Below are 17,849 nucleotides of genomic sequence, written 5' to 3'. Positions count from 1 at the left end.
GGACACAATGGATACTGATCTTAGCCCGCAGGACCGGAAGGACTTGGACAAGTTTGTTAAGTTCTTTGCGTTGAAGGTAATGCTTAGAAATTGTAGGATAATTCAACTTTATAAAGTTTTCTTGTTAAGATGCAGTGCTGTTGAGAATTTTAAAACGGGCCTAAAACTGTTTTTCATAATGATTTACGTTTAGTTAGTGACTTTTAATCTAAAGTCAGTTTTTAAAATTTAAAGGGACATTAAACACTAAATACATTTTGAAAGCATATACATATTGAGGTTATTCCTGTCTCCCTCTGGTCATGGGTACCGCCATGTTGAAATCTAGCTTTCACTACATTCTGGTACTGAGGTGTTTTCACATGTGCAGCAACTCTCCTTCAGATACCTGCAGTGTAACCTAGGTTCCAAAATGGCGTCATCTATGATTATAAAGTGGTGCATGAAATGTAGTTAGTGTTTAATGTCTCTTTAAATGGACATGAAACACAACATTTTTCATTCATTATTTAGATAGATAATATAATTTTAAAAATGTTTCCAATTTTAATTTTATTCTCAAATTTGCTTCATTCTCTTGTAATTCTTTGTTAAAGAGATATCTAGATAGGTAGCAGGCATATGACTGCAGCGCTACATGTCAGGAAATAGTGCTGCCATTTATTGCTCTTGCTAATGTATAACATTGTTGCAAAACTATGGCTATATAGTATTGCAGACACATGCACACTCCTGAACTTATCGCCCTGCTTTTCAACAAAGGATAACAAGAAAACTAAGAACATTTGCTAATAGAACGATATTTAAAATCGTAAAAGGGGTTTTATGTCCCTTTAACATTGTTAGTCAGTTGTAATATAGTAAAATAAATTGTGCTAAACACATTGATTAACCCCTGGGCATGTCAGAAGGTTTGCATTGAATGTACTTCTCCAAATAAGTTCATCTCTGAGCCTTTGATATTAAAGGGGGATGGATTTCAGAATGAAAGTTTCCGGATTATAAAGGAACGTGCATTTTTTTTTGTTCAGTTTCCAGTTTAATTTTATTATCAAATGTACCTTTCTCTTGGTATTCTTTGTTGAAACTACTTTCCATGACAGCACACTGAGGTAGTATCAGGAGAGCACACGTGATTTGTGCATTATATGGTAGCCATGTTTACAACAATGTTTAATTCTCTTACAATTATTAAAGTTTAGTTGTTTTTTTTTACCTTTAAGCAGCGTGTCGGGGAGTTGATTCTATTCCCACACTTTAAGTGTAGTTATAGGGAATTGGCTTGATCAACCAAAGCAATACTTTTAAGATTTAATTTGTCAAGTTACAGTGACATTACATTATGTACCTTAGCTCTGGCTAATAATCACCAGTGATAGTTCCCTCTGAAATAGACAGAATTTACTACTCCTCAAATTACCAGTTAAAGCCTAAATCCTCTTCTAGGAACCTATCCTACAAAGTAGTTCCAGTGATGCCTCTAGGATGACCCAGCAGTGATCCATTGATCTCAGAGGCTCTGGGCTCACATGCTTGGAGGGAACCGTTGTTTTTCTCTCACGCTTATGCTGGTATGTGCAGTTTCTGAGCTTCCCCTGATATTAGGAAGCTATAGTGGATGCCACCATCAAGACATTTGATGTTACATGGTCACTCTGTGTTTACACATGCTTTTTAAACCTCCCATCTTCCTTCTTTAGAGTGGACCATCGGTAAGGGCTGCTTTCTATATCAGATGTGAAAATTACTATACTTAGCTGCTGGACCTTTAACATGCACTGTAACCCATGAACAGTGCTACTTGCATCCCCCACACAGCTGTTTAACAAAGCATTTAATCACTTTGTTGTTTAGATATAGTTGTTTTTATATTAATGCTGATTTATATAATCATATCTATAGACATGGTTAAAATGACTGGAATTGCAAGGCTTTTGAGTATGGATTCCTTTGACGCCCGGAATGAGCAATCCCTAGATAGTGGTAAAGGAGACCCAATCTGTTCAACAGGCCAATTAGAAAGGGAAGTGTGCATGTCTAGATGCCTCTTCTGGGATCCAGGCTTGCCAAATACAGATATCTAAGCAAAACCAATTTCACACAACTACGTTCTAGGTGTCATTTCAGCTGGATATATCTAGGTTTCAAAACTGTACCTCATCCACCTCATTTGTTCAGTCTCCACTCCAGAGGATCAAGAATAAGTCACAGTGAATTGTTGACAAACTTTTTTCATGAAGGAGTAATTCAAAAAGTACTGTACCTATATTGTAGTATTAACTAAGCTTCTACTCTTCCGTTTCTTGTGAAGGAGAAAAGACTACTGATAGATAATCTTTTAGATCTTAGGGCTCTAAATAATTATTTGTTAACCTGAAAATTTAAAATGGAGTCTCTCCTGAAATGATCAGTATTTTTCTTAATCCTTTCTGTCAACACATCTGAAGGATGATTATTTTTATATTGTTGCAGATGCTTACATGTAGTTCCTCTGTGGAAGATCGTCCCTTTTAATTTGCAGTGCTATCATCTAGCATTTCATCTGCTACAAGGGTTTTCACCAAGGTCTTGGTTCCTCTAACTCAGCGGTACCCAACCTGTGGTACGTGTACCCCTGGGGGTACTTGGCAGACCAGTTGGGGGTACTCAAAAATATTGTTGGTAATGGCGGAAGATCCGGGAGGAGGGTCGGGGTGGCACTCTCAATGGGTCATCAACTAATAACCATCGTGGAACTGTGGAAGGAAGGAGCGTTCAGCCGGAAAGTGACAAGTGAAGTCCTGGCCTGGCATATAGGCAGATGGGAGCCCCTGCACCTGAAATATGTGGACCGGGTGTGGATGACTCCGGTCCACATATTAATGATCACCCTGTCACCAGACAGCTTAGCCTCCTGCTTCACCCACCCCCGTGCACAAAATGTTGACTGTGAGTGCGCAGTTAGAAACAGCACTGCAGCAGCATAGCTGCGTAGACACGTGTGGTAGAGCTGTGGAGGTTGCGAGTCACACAGGCGAGGTGGGTCTGCATCCCCAAATAAGTTATAGTCAGTGCTGGTAAGTAAAGTACTAATGCTAGTGCTTGCTTGAGTCAGATTGCTTCACTTCCAACTAAAAACTTCCATCGTGGCTGGGTGGTTTATATCGATCTGATCTCACAAACTAAAATATTTATTTTTCTGATCATTACGCTTTGACTCCCCCCCCCCCCCCCCCCCCCCGGGCCATGTTTAGGGGCAACCAGGCAGCTGCCAGGGGCGCCAGCCACACAGCAGGGCTCCTTCTGAGAATGAGATCTGAGCTTTAATCCTGTTGATACACGTACAGTCCTATGCCATTCAGATATAGCTTACCTCCCCTATAAAAAAAGCTCTTCCTTTATTTTGAGGGATGGGTGTGGGTAACGAAGAGAGGGGGTACTCATAAATGAAAGCCTAATCAAGGGGTACGGGAGAGAAAAAAGGTTGGGAACCACTGCTCTAACTGAAGAACTCAAAGGCTCTTTGTGCTGTGGTTCCTAAACAATATAATTTTCATTGCCAAATCCACAGAACAAACCTGTTGATCAGAATCATTAGATAATACAATTTCTAATGCTTCATGGATAGCTTGAGAACTCAGCCAATTGTTTTTTTCTGGAAGTGATTTTAACACCAGAGAGGGAGTAGTGTTTTTACCAACACGTAAGATACAAACTCCCCAGTCTTCTTTAAGATCTTTCTACTCTTCAAGCATCTCACAGCGAGGGTCTGGTTAAAAATCCTGGGTCACATGACTCACATGGTAAAATAGGCTAAATAGTGTATGTGGTCTGTTCAGCAATATTGTAAGAACAAGTGCAAACATAAAGGCCTCTCACAGCATATCAGCTTTACAACTCATATCAGACATCACCTTTGTTGATAGATACAGGCTTCTAATCTTTTCAAAGGTCTCAGGGCTATGTTGCTGCACAAGGCAGACAGTCTCCAGAAATGTTACACCTTACTTTAAATCTGCTAAATGCCATTGTAATTTTTAACCATCTCTTACAAGGAAAATACATAACGATCCTGGCAGAAAACAGGATTACAATGACCTACATTTGGTTCCAGGTTGTCTCATTAGTTAGAGCTTGTAATTTTATCACTATTGACTCTGTAATGCTTTGCGTTTAAACCCTGATTTAAAAAAAAAAAAAAAAGTTGAACAGCTGCGTTGTGCAACTAACGTTGCTGATTGGGTTGGTGTCATTTATTACTCTGACCAGCAGTGCTGTGCAGCTCTGAAGCAGAACCCATAGCATTACAGAGCTGATAGTGATAAAGGGACTAAAGAATGAGAGCATGTCACTTTTCACTATAATGGTTCTTTATTTTTTTTACCTCCTATTGTGTGGTTAAATACACTACAGGTTGCAGCAGGCGGCTTATTACTAGAAACTACATCTTGTCTTGAGTATCATGTGAGGCCTCAGAAGCAGGAACGCATTCTCTTGAAGCTGTACATTCTAGTTATAAACCGCCCGCTGCAACCTATAGTGTATGTAGTGGTCTGAGAGGGCAGGGGGATCGGGGCAATAAGGGAACTCTGCTGAAGCTCCTGGTTGCCATCTTTTCGGTCATCCTTCTGGTCTCAGATTATCGGGTGGGGTTTCTTCTTCATTCTCATTAGATCCCACAAAAATATGAGTTGTTATAATGCCAGTCATTCATTGTGATTGATAGATGGACCTGCATTTTGGCATCTAAGTGGCTGTAACTGTGGGTGAATAAGAAGGAGCAGGGCCAGATGAGCAGAATCCAAAAGCTAAATTAAACCCTGCCTTTAAAATCCTTTACAGCACATTTACCTTTCGTGGTATAGGGTTAAATGATCACCAGGAGTTAGTGTAATGCTGGGAGTGGGTTTTCTCCCCCCCCCCCAAGATTACAGTGTCTTTAAGCACATAATACATTTAAGTTAGTTATGCAACAAGAATGTTATTTGTCATTTGAACGTCCCTTTAAAGCAATATGGTTTTCTGTTAAAATGATAGCATCAATGTCATTAAATGGACATTATACACTCATTTTTTCTTTGCATAAATGTTTTGTAGATCTATTTATATAGCCCATACAGGTTTTTTTTTTTTTTAAATGTATAGTTTTGCTTATTTTTAAGTAACATTGCTCTGATTTTCAGACTCCTAACCAAGCCCCAAAGTTTTATGTGAATACCGTCAGCTACCTTCTCCAGCTTGCTCCTGTTTGTGTAAAGGGTCTTTTCATATGCAAAGAAGGGGGAGGGGGGGAGTGTCTTATTTACCACTTGCAGTGGGCTTTCCAGCTACCTTTTCAACAGAGCCAAACTGACAGCTTCTAAGTAAGTTTTTAAACAGTTTTATACTGGATTTTTATATCAGTATCTGTGCATCTTATTCTTTATAGTAGTGTCTATTACATGCAGTTATATGAAAATGAGTGTATACTGTCCCTTTAAATTCAAAGTTAGAAAAATGGTCAGATCAAATGTATCTCTTAAAGGGACTCAGAATGTAATTCCCTTAAATGTTTAATAAAGGTAATATAATTCATTATTTTGTCTGCTTTTGTAAAATACCATGGAAAAGACTTTGCCTCCACCATGGTACTTGATTATGGCTAAATGTGACATTCCATGCTGTGACGGCTTTAATAAAAACTGCTAATTAGATTTGTCCTTTATTGGTTGGATTGTTCTAGTTGCCTAATGTGTGCGTCCTTATGTATATATACGGGTGTATGAATATATATGATTGAATTTTAGGAACCTAAAAATTCTTGTCCTAGATTTTTGAGCTGGCTCCTAGATTTTGAACATATTTGTGGAGCCCTGCCATAAAGGGACATGATTCAGATAGAGCAGCAACTTTCTAATTTACTCCTATTATCAAATTGTCTTCATTCTTTTGGTATCTTTATTTGAAAAGCAAGAATGTACGTTTAGATGCCGGACCATTTTTGGTGAACAACCTGGGTTGTTCTTGCTGGTTGGTGGATAAATTCACCCACCAATAAACAAGCGCTGTCCAGGGTACTGAACCAACAATTGGCTGGCTCCTTAGCTTAGATGCCTTTTTCAAATAACTATAGCAAGAGTACAAAGAAAATTTGATAATAGGAGTAAATTAGAAAGTTGCTTAAAATTGCGTGCTCTATCTGAATCACGAAATGAATTTTTTGGGTTCAGTGTCCCTTTAAGTTGTCTTCAGTGTTACATGGTTACGGTAATGAAAACAATACGATCTTTAAATCATTCTGTGCTGAGCCATTTGATATTCCTATGCTGAGCTGGTTTAAAAGAACATTTGGTCACAGCTCACATTTAAACACTATTGTATGTTTTTCAGTGAAGAATTTCCACAAATATATATGCTGTTTTTTTCAGTAGATAATGTATAAATAAATATATCGCACATTAATCATCTTGACTATACTGCACAAAAGTACCATATTTAAAAGAGGGGTTTATCTTTTGTCCAATAAAGGCTCTTCGGAGTCTATGCATTTAAAGATTGGATAATTGTATATATTTAAAATCGGTAGTCTTGGGGGGTTTCTAGCCCTTATGAGGGATGAGATCAAGGGGTTTAAATGTGCTCCACCTGCTTTGTTATACACATCATTATACAGAAAGCAACCAGTGTTAAATGTCCTCTTACTGCTTCTACTATTCACTTTCACTGTTATTGATGGGAATATAAGTCTTTGTCTTTTTTTTTTTTACTTCCACAGGCTGTGCAGGTGATTGTACAAGCTCGACTTGGTGACAAAATTTGCACTCGTTCCTCTTCCTCTCCAACAGGCTCCGACTGGGTAAAAAGCCTCCCTTTAACTTTACACAACTCTCCAAATCATTATTTTTTATGTCAAACACTCAACACACAAAGGAAAGTTATATCAAAGTAAAGCATATATTAAAGAGATAATCTAAAAGGTTGAAACTAACCTGCTGCAAACGTTTGTTATTAGGTAGACCGTGTTTTGCAAGCTGTGTGTCATTGGTAAGAAATACAAGATTAAAATTGCCTATAGAACTTCATATTTTGCTAGTTTAGCATTTTCAAAATGTAAACACCTGGCCTGTAAATGTATGTAGTTTCTGTATTAATGTTTCATTATTTCATGTGGCACATTAGGCAAAGTTACTAAGGGCTTATTAGCTTGAAAAATATATACATTTTACATTGGGTGTAAAAATGTTAGCGCAACCCCTATATACACATATATGCATACACACATAGAAATCCACACACAGAAAAAAAAAAAAATATATATATATATATATATATATATATATATATATATATCTGAACACAAAACTGGCACTCGCTGGTCTTTCCTAAAAAAATCTTTTACTGTGAAAGTAGTGGCGTTTCGGGGACAAAGTATCCCCTTCCTCAGCCCAGAGGCAGAAATTGTCTTCACTTTCTGCAATGAGATTTTTTTAGTGAAACATTTTCTGCACGTCACTTTGAAATTAAATTTTAAATTAGGCAGTAACACTAAGGCACCAATTTGATTGCACTGCGATGATTATTTGGAGAATAAAGCAATATTTTAAGTTTTATAATGTATTGCAGCAAATGAAAATTGCATTGCAGATTAGCTGCAGAAAAAAAATGCTAACGGCTAGATTTAGAGTTCTGCGGCCAAAGGGGTGCGTTAGCTACGCATGCTTTTTTTCTCCCGCACCTTTTAAATACTGCTGGTATTTAGAGTTCACAGAAGGGCTGCGTTAGGCTCCAAAAAGGGAGCGTATAGCATATTTACCGCCACTGCAACTCTAAATACCAGCGGTGCTTACGGACACGGCCAGCTTCAAAAACGTGCTCGTGCACGATTCCCCCATAGAAAACAATGGGGCATTTTGAGCTGAAAAAAAACCTAACCCCTGCAAAAAAGCAGCGTTCAGCTCCTAACGCAGCCCCATTGTTTCCTATGGGGAAACACTTCCTAAGTCTGCACCTAACACCCTAACATGAACCCCGAGTCTAAACACCCCTAACCTTACACTTATTAACCCCTAATCTGCCGCCCCCGCTATCGCTGACACCTGCATATTTTTTTAACCCCTAATCTGCCGCTCTGTACACCGCCGCAACCTACGTTATCCCTATGTACCCCTAATCTGCTGCCCCTAACACCGCCGACCTCTATATTATATTTATTAATCCCTAATCTGCCGCCCCCAATGTCGCCTCCACCTACCTACAATTATTAACCCCTAATCTGCCGACCGGACCCCACCGCTACTCTAATAAATGTATTAACCCCTAAAGCTAAGTCTAACACTAACACCCCCCTAAGTTAAATATAATTTAAATCTAACAAAATAAATGTACTCTTATTAAATAAATTATTCCTATTTAAAGCTAAATACTTACCTGTAAAATAAACCCTAATATAGCTACAATATAAATTATAATTATATTGTAGCTATTTTAGGATTAATATTTATTTTACAGGCAACTTTGTATTTATTTTAACCAGGTACAATAGCTATTAAATGGTTATTTACTATTTAATAGCTACCTAGTTAAAATAATTACAAAATTACCTGTAAAATAAATCCTAACCTAAGTTACAATTAAACCTAACACTACACTATCAATAAATTAATTAAATAAAATACCTACAATTATCTACAATTAAACCTAACACTACACTATCAATAAATTAATTAAATACAATACCTACAAATAAATACAATTAAATAAACTAACTAAAGTACAAAAAATAAAAAAGAACTAAGTTACAAACATTAGAAAAATATTACAACAATTTTAAACTAATTACACCTACTCTAAGCCCCCTAATAAAATAACAAAGCCCCCCAAAATAAAAAAATGCCCTACCCTAAATTAAAAAAGTTCAAAGCTCTTTTACCTTACCAGCCCTTAAAAGGGCCTTTTTGCAGGGCATGCCCCAAAGAAAACTGCTCTTTTGCCTGTAAAAGAAAAATACAACCCCCCCCCCAACATTATAACCCACCACCCACATACCCCTAATCTAACCCAAACCCCCCTTAAAAAAACCTAACACTACCCCCCTGAAGATCATCCTACCTTGAGTCGTCTTCACTCAGCCGAGCCACCGATGGAACTGAAGAGGAGATCCGGAGCGGCAGAAGTGATCCTCCAAGCGGCGCTGAAGAAGTCTTCCATCCGGGCGATTTCATCTTCCAAGCGGGGTCTTCAATCTTCATTCCGCCGACGCGGAACATCCTTCTTCCCCGACGGACTACCGACGAATGAAGGCTCCTTTAAGGGACGTCATCCAAGATGGCGTCCCTCAAATTCCGATTGGCTGATAGGATTCTATCAGCCAATCGGAATTAAGGTAGGAAAATTCTGATTGGCTTATTGAATCAGCCAATCAGATTCAAGTTCAATCCGATTGGCTGATCCAATCAGATTGAGCTCGCATTCTATTGGCTGAATCTGATTGGCTGATTGGATCAGCCAATCGGATTGAACTTGAATCTGATTGGCTGATTCAATAAGCCAATCAGAATTTTCCTACCTTAATTCCGATTGGCTGATAGAATCCTATCAGCCAATCGGAATTTGAGGGATGCCATCTTGGATGACGTCCCTTAAAGGAGCCTTCATTCGTCGGTAGTCCGTCGGGGAAGAAGGATGTTCCGCGTCGGCGGAATGAAGATGGATCCTGAAGAAAGAAGATTGAAGACCCCGCTTGGAAGATGACATCGCCCGGATGGAAGACTTCTTCAGCGCCGCTTGGAGGATCACTTCATCGGATGGAAGACTTCTTCAGCGCCGCTTGGAGGATCACTTCATCGGATGGAAGACTTCTTCAGCGCCCCTTGGAGGATCACTTCTGCCGCTCCGGATCTCCTCTTCAGTTCCATCGGTGGCTCGGCTGAGTGAAGACGACTCAAGGTAGGATGATCTTCAGGGGGGTAGTGTTAGGTTTTATTTAAGGGGGGTTTGGGTTAGATTAGGGGTATGTGGGTGGTGGGTTTTAATGTTGGGGGGGGGTTGTATTTTTCTTTTACAGGCAAAAGAGCAGTTTTCTTTGGGGCATGCCCCGCAAAAAGGCCCTTTTAAGGGCTGATAAGGTAAAAGAGCTTTGAACTTTTTTAATTTAGGATAGGGTAGGGCATTTTTTTTATTTTGGGGGGCTTTGTTATTTTATTAGGGGGCTTAGAGTAGGTGTAATTAGTTTAAAATTGTTGTAATATTTTTCTAATGTTTGTAAATATTTTTTTATTTTTTGTAACTTAGTTCTTTTTTATTTTTTGTACTTTAGTTAGTTTATTTAATTGTATTTATTTGTAGGTATTGTATTTAATTAATTTATTGATAGTGTAGTGTTAGGTTTAATTGTAGATAATTGTAGGTATTTTATTTAATTTATTTATTGATAGTGTAGTGTTAGGTTTAATTGTAACTTAGGTTAGGATTTATTTTACAGGTAATTTTGTAATTATTTTAACTAGGTAGCTATTAAATAGTAAATGACTATTTAATAGCTATTGTACCTGGTTAAAATAAATACAAAGTTGCCTGTAAAATAAATATTAATCCTAAAATAGCTACAATATAATTATAATTTATATTGTAGCTATATTAGGGTTTATTTTACAGGTAAGTATTTAGCTTTAAATAGGAATAATTTATTTAATAAGAGTTAATTTATTTCGTTAGATTTAAATTATATTTAACTTAGGGGGGTGTTAGTGTTAAGGTTAGACTTAGCTTTAGGGGTTAATAAATTTATTAGAGTAGCGGTGAGGTTCGGTCGGCATATTGGGGGTTAATACTTGAAGTTAGGTGTCGGCGATGTTAGGGAAGGCAGATTAGGGGTTAATACTATTTATTATAGGGTTATTGAGGCAGGAGTGAGGCGGATTAGGGGTTAATACATTTATTATAGTAGCGGTGAGGTCCGGTTGGCAGATTAGGGGTTAATAATTGTAGGTAGTTGGGGGCGGCAGATTAGGGGTTAATAAATATAATATAGGGGTCGGCGGTGTTAGGGGCAGCAGATTAGGGGTTCATAGGGATAACATAGGTTGCGGCGGTGTGCGGTCGGCAGATTAGGGGTTAAAAAATTATAATAGAGTGGCGGCGATGTGGGGGGACCTCGGTTTAGGGGTACATAGGTAGTTTATGGGTGTTAGTGTACTTTAGAGCACAGTAGTTAAGAGCTTTATGAACCGGCGTTAGCCCAGAAAGCTCTTAACTCCTGACTTTTTTCTGCGGCTGGAGTTTTGTCGTTAGATTTCTAACGCTCACTTCAGCCACGACTCTAAATACCGGCGTTAGAAAGATCCCATTGAAAAGATAGGCTACGCAATTGGCGTAGGGGGATCTGCGGTATGGAAAAGTCGCGGCTGGAAAGTGAGCGTTAGACCCTTTCCTGACTGACTCTAAATACCAGCGGTAGCCCAAAACCAGCGTTAGGAGCCTCTAACGCTGGTTTTGACGGCTAACGCCAAACTCTAAATCTAGCCGTAAGTTTTTATAATGTCCCATGAATAACATCAGATAATTATAAGGTAATTATAATGTAGTAATAAAAAGGTGCGATGCTCATAAGAATGTCACAGCTTTACAGAGTGGGAAAGGCTAGGGGGCGGTGTTGAAAAATCCCTGTGAGCCAGTCATCAATGCCACTTTGCACCGCTGCTCCATATTTGACTGTTCTCTTCAAACAGCTGGGGCTTCATTGTGTTAAGGAAAACTTACACAATGCAGCCAGAGCACAGCACTGTTTGAAAAGAAAAGTCTGATGTGCCACAGCACTGCAAAATTAATTCCCATGAAGGTTTATGCATATGTCTTGATCTTTCTGCAGACCTGCTGCATTTTCTGCGATGACATCTCAGATCACAGCATGTTCTGCCTTGGGGTTCCTCAGACACAGTGTATACAAAGTGCAAACAATATATAGCAAACGTTACGCAAACGTTTGCCATTTCATTATGTGCTCATTTAATGCAATTAACATGTTTTTTGCAGCGTAGTGGCCTTGGTTTGCTGTGACCACGCACCGCCCATTGGTTCTGCGTTATCGATTGGGTCTTCCTTGTACTATTATGAGCACTTTGGCAATGAACGGTGCGTTGCCATGGCAACGCTGATGCTGGCTGCTGATTGGGCCTAGTAGGCATGTGCCCTTTCAGGCTGTAACGGTTCCGTAAGTAACAATGGCTTTACAGAGCCCCATTTATGTACAACAGGTTTTCTCTCATTGTCTGTATAGTATATGAAATTTGCTGTATAGTGATTAAGTTGCGGTCAAAGTAAGATACGCATGCTAACATGCTAATGTGCATTTGATTGTTTGCCTGTTCCTCTATGTTGTGCCTATTCTCTCATGCAGACCATATTGTTCTAGTTACATGATACATGTCACATATATCTCATTCACATGCACTTATTATTAAGCTCAGACAGATTTGTGCATTAGCTTTGCTGTAATTAATTACACACTATATTTGTTTACTATTTAATTGGGTGGTTACCATGACTACCTTTTGGCGGGTTTTTTTGGTCCTAATTGGGGGGTGGGGTTTGTGTAACGTTTGCTATATATTGTTTGCACTTTGTATACACTGTGTCTGAGGAAGGGGATACTTTGTCCCCGAAACGTCACTACTTTCACAGTAAAAGATTCTTTTTGGAAAGACCAGCGAGCGCCAGTTTTGTGTTCAGCTATATTTAATCACACTAGCACCCTGGCAGTTGATATACTGAGTGAGAGTGCTCTCCCTTGTTACACTACATATATATTTATATTAGTCCTAAAGCCCGTTCACACGGGCCATTTTTTGCAGTACAGCGGTCCCACCCCTTGCGCTCTCTCCCCCTCTCTTTTGCACTCTCTCCCCCTCTCTTTTGCGCTCTCTCCGCCTCTCTTTTGCGCTCTCTCCCCCTCTCTTTTGCGCTCTCTCCCCCTCTCTTTTGCGCTCTCTCGCTCCACCTCTCTTTTGCGCTCTCTCGCTCCACCTCTCTTTTGCTCTCTCTCGCTCCACCTCTCTTTTGCTCTCTCTCGCTCCACCTCTCTTTTGCTCTCTCTCGCTCCACCTCTCTTTTGCTCTCTCTCGCTCCACCTCTCTTTTGCTCTCTCTCCCCCTCTCTTTTGCTCTCTCTCTCCCCCCTCTCTTTTGCTCTCTCTCTCCCCCCCTCTCTTTTGCTCTCTCTCCCCCCCCTCTTTTCCTCTCTCTCCCCCCCCCCCCTTTTGCTCTCTCTCCCCCCTCTTTTGCTGTCTCTCTCCCCCCTGTCTTTTGCTCTCTCTCTCTCTCCCACCTCTCTTTTGCGCTCTCTCTCTCTCTCTCTCTCCCCCTCTTTTGCTCTCTCCCCCCCCCTCTCTTTTGCGCTCTCTCCCCCCCTCTCTTTTGCTCTCTTTCTCCCCACCTCTCTTTTGCTCTTTCCCCTCTATTTTGCTCTCTCTCCCCCTCTCTTCTGCATTTCCCCCTCTTTAGCTCTTTCCTATCTCTTTTTGTCTCTCCCCCTCTCTTTCTATTTCTCTCCCCTCTCTGACCACGCCCCCAACCATGCCCGACCACACCCACACTCCCGTCCGGTCACGCCCACTTTCATTGCAAACCCCACCATGGATTGTCAGGTAAGGCCAGGTGTGTTTGCCCTCGTGCTGTCTCTACTGCGCATCTATTTCTCTCCCCTCTCTGACCACGCCCCCAACCATGCCCGACCACACCCACACTCCCGTCCGGTCACGCCCACTTTCATTGCAAACCCCACCATGGATTGTCAGGTAAGGCCAGGTGTGTTTGCCCTCGTGCTGTCTCTACTGCGCTCTTTCCTATCTCTTTTTGTCTCTCCCCCTCTCTTTCTATTTCTCTCCCCTCTCTGACCACGCCCCCAACCATGCCCGACCACACCCACACTCCCGTCCGGTCACGCCCACTTTCATTGCAAACCCCACCATGGATTGTCAGGTAAGGCCAGGTGTGTTTGCCCTCGTGCTGTCTCTACTGCGCATGACAGCTTCTGACAAACACACTTGGCCTTTTATATAATAGGATATATATATATATATATATATATATATATATATATATATATATATATGTATGTATATGTATAAATCAGCACAGAAGAAGGGCACTCTCAGGATTTGTAGAAAGCAGGATATTTTCTTTATTCTTAGAACATGAATACATGGTCGACGTCTGTTTTGGATCTATGATCATTGCCACTCGGCAGTCCTAAGATTGTACTTGTCCTGATGAAGGCCCAACTGAGGGCCGAAACGTCGGCCATGTATTAATGTTCTAAGAATAAAGAAAATATCCTGCTTTCTACAAATCCTGAGAGTGCCCTTCTTCTGTGCTGATTTATATATACATATGTATATATACACATATACACACACACACACACACACACACACCCTGGGCATCCCGTTTTCACCTTGCGAGTTGCAGACAGAGTTTTCTGGGACTCGTTCCTTTCACCCCCTCCTGTTTTTTCACTTATAGAAGTGATTTGTATTTTCGATTATTTTTTGTGTTGGTTGTATTTTATTATATATATGTGTATGTGTGTATATATATATATATATATATATATGTATGTGTGTATATATATATATATATATATATATATATATATACACATACATACAACACACACACATTTGAGCCCTTCACAGTCTTAACACCTTGTCATTTAACATATCCCTTTAAAATGCTGTTAAAACACATATTTAAAAAACACATATTTACATTTAATATGTATAAATATGAGTAACATTCTTTAATATATTATACATGTGTTTTTTTTTATAATGTTATTCTAGCCCTAACACTTTACTATGTTATTTTTTCAGTGCTATTATGTTTTGCACTTGCGCGCTACACATAACTCACAACTTGTAATATGAGCGATGTTTGTTTGTTTGTTTGTTTGTTTGTTAGCCCAGCTTGCACTATCCATTAAAAGTATATGATGCGCACTAACATTCTCTGGTTAATATCTTTATCATTAGAGTGCTCTATTCTTAGTGCAGGGGTGTTATATGGATAGCGCACCCTGCCCTATCAATAGGGCTCCATTTGTAGATAAGCACATACTTAAAGATGTTGTATAATAAATTACAATTTTCTTTATAGACATAATTATATGTTAACCGATACAGGTTGGTTCTGTTCTCTTTAACAGTTTAACTTGGCAATCAAAGACATCCCAGAAGTCACACAAGAGGCAAAGAAAGCTCTATCAGGACAGCTGCCTGCAGTGGGGCGTTCCATGTGTGTTGAAATCTCACTAAAGACATCAGAGGTATGATTCTTTATAGCTGTACTATAGGGGACTGTTGTTAGACTGACAGTCTGTTGTAAGAAATACTTTAAAGGGACAGTCAAGTAAAAAAAAAACTTTCATGATTAAAATGGGGCATGTAATTTTAAACAACTTTCCGTTTTACTTTTATCGCCAATTTTTCTTTGTTCTCTTGGTATTCTTTGTTGAAAGCTAAACCTAGGAGGTTCATATGCTAATTTCTTAGACCTTGAAGGCCGTCTCTAATCTGAAAGCTTTTTGACAATTTTTCACCACTAGAGGGCATTCGTTCAAGTGTTTCATATAGATAATATTGAGCTCCTAGGAGTAAGCACTGTTTGGCTAAAATGCAAGTCTGTCAAAAGAACTGAAATAAGGGGGCAATTTGCAGAGGCTTAGATACAAGGTAATTACAGAGGAAAAACATGTATTAATATAACTGTGTTGGTTATGCAAAACTGGGGAATGGGTAATAAAGGGATTATCTTTTTAAACAACAAAAATTCTGGTGTCGACTGTCCCTTTTTAAAAGTGACAAAAAATGCATTATTATGCTGCATGCTAAAAAATAACTTTAATATAAAAAGTTTTAAAAAAAAAACATACAATTTGTAACGTCAAATATACATATAAATAAACAATTATGGTCTTTTATGGGAGTAAAATCCAGATAATGTTTTATTTTTTACAAAACCATTCAGGTTAAAATCACTATTTGACTAGAGTTCCATATTGGTGGTTTATATTTTGTAATTTATTATACAAACTCTATATATATATATATATATATAATTGCTTAGAAAAAATGTAATGCTTCCTTGATCCAACTTTAAAAATTGTGTGGGGAAAGCAAACACACAGAAATCCATAAATTAGTTTCCAAATTGGAAGTGTATCAAGTCATCAAATAGTTCACCCTAAAAAAAATTGATCACAAATTCATCAAACAGTGTTATAATGGGGAGGTGCCACTCTCTGGATAGATAAAAATATATATATATAAATAATCATAGGTCCAGAATAACTGCTGGTGTATGTTCCTAACATATACGTTGTATCTGTCTAATCAGTACTCAAAAAAATTAATATCCCAATAAATTATATTCATTTCTAGAGTTCTGGCCTGAAATGAGTAAATACAATATTAATTTGTAGACTTAAAGGGACACTGTACCCAAAAATGTAATTTCGTGATTCAGATTGAGCATGAAATTTTAAGCAAATTTCAAATTTACTCCTATTATCAAATTTTCTTCATTCTCTTGGTATCTTCATTTTAGATGCCGGCCCATTTTTGGTGAACAACCTGGGGGGTTGTCCTTGCTGATTGGTGGATAAATTCATCCACCAATAAAAAAGTGCTGTTCAGAGTACTGAAACAAAAAAAACCTTAGATGCCTTCTTTTTCAAATAATGATAGCAAGAGAACTAAGAAAAATTGATAATAGGAGTAAATTAGAAAGTTGATTAAAATTGCATGCTCTATCTGAATTACAAAAGAAAACAATTGGGTTCAGTGTCCCTTTAACTTTTCAGAGAAGGGTATAATCTTCCACTATTAGTTTGTTTATGTATATGTTATACAGATTTTAATCTTTGTGTACCATTACTCATGTACCCAGTGGTGCAGCACTTTACTTATGATAATAAGAGTAGTACTATTCATTCTTATCCAAAATCTTATATTTATTACCACCGCTAGGTGGCAGTCTTATCACATCTATTACTTTTATAGAATCCTTGTGTTATGTTTGTCATATGCAGACTGTTGAAAGTTTGGCTACCACTGAATCCTTATTAATTCTCTATGCCATGCTATAAAGATGCCCCTTAACATTTTACCTTCATACTGCGTTTGACAAATTTAAAGTATAAGCAAACTTTGTATTGCTGATAGCAATAAAAATAATTACACAACATTAATAGTATGATAATACATTTTGGAAATTCACATTTCTACAATTTACTTATGTGACTCAAGTCTGGAATTTTCAGAATTTCCCTCAAAGGGGGACACAATACATTTCATGCACTTCACTCTTATTATGGGTGCTACCATTTTGGAACCTAGGTTTCAATACAGGTATCGGAAGAATAGCTGCTGTCCATGTGCAAACATGTCAGAACTGGAATGCAGTGAAAAATAGATTTAAACATGGAGGCTGGCATAACCTCAATACTATGCTTATAAATTGTATTTATCGTTTAATGTCCCTTTTAAAGTGATTGAAAACGTATTATAATGCACAGTATATACAATTAGTCTTCGAAACAGGGGCAGTTTCATTGATTACATCTTTTTAATACGCTTCCTTTGTGAAGTATTTACCATTTAGAGATGGTAAACATTACCCCGCATCTCATCTTTCTTTTAGCTGTGCGATGACAAATCCAATCATTGTGTGCCCCATATGGTGTCCAGCTCGTGGGGCAGACAACGTTTGGATAAAGCCAGATTCGTCATCGCACAGCTAAAAGAAGGATGAGATGCGGGCGGAGGAAGAGTGCAATGTTAATTATTTTACAAAGGAAGCGTTTTTAAAAAATGTAGTCAATGAAACTGAAGTGATAAA

General features: G+C 38.6%; 1 protein-coding gene across 7 annotated transcripts in view; it reads left to right on the top strand.

Annotated features, from left to right (window-relative positions):
• The window catches only part of ATG13 (autophagy related 13), a 177,307-nt gene that overhangs the window by 3,440 nt on the left and 156,018 nt on the right, over positions 1-17,849 (top strand). For all 7 annotated transcript variants that reach the window (XM_053696497.1, XM_053696500.1, XM_053696498.1 and 4 more), the window contains exons 2-4: positions 2-76; positions 6,734-6,814; positions 15,157-15,276. In XM_053696497.1, coding sequence (XP_053552472.1) covers positions 8-76; positions 6,734-6,814; positions 15,157-15,276 — 270 coding nt within the window. In that variant the 5' untranslated portion in view covers positions 2-7. The remainder of the gene's footprint in view (position 1; positions 77-6,733; positions 6,815-15,156; positions 15,277-17,849) is intronic.

This window comes from Bombina bombina, unplaced genomic scaffold (assembly GCF_027579735.1).
Source record: "Bombina bombina isolate aBomBom1 unplaced genomic scaffold, aBomBom1.pri scaffold_368, whole genome shotgun sequence".
Classification (NCBI taxonomy): Eukaryota; Metazoa; Chordata; class Amphibia; order Anura; family Bombinatoridae; genus Bombina; species Bombina bombina.
This window is presented reverse-complemented; position numbering and strand designations above follow the sequence as displayed.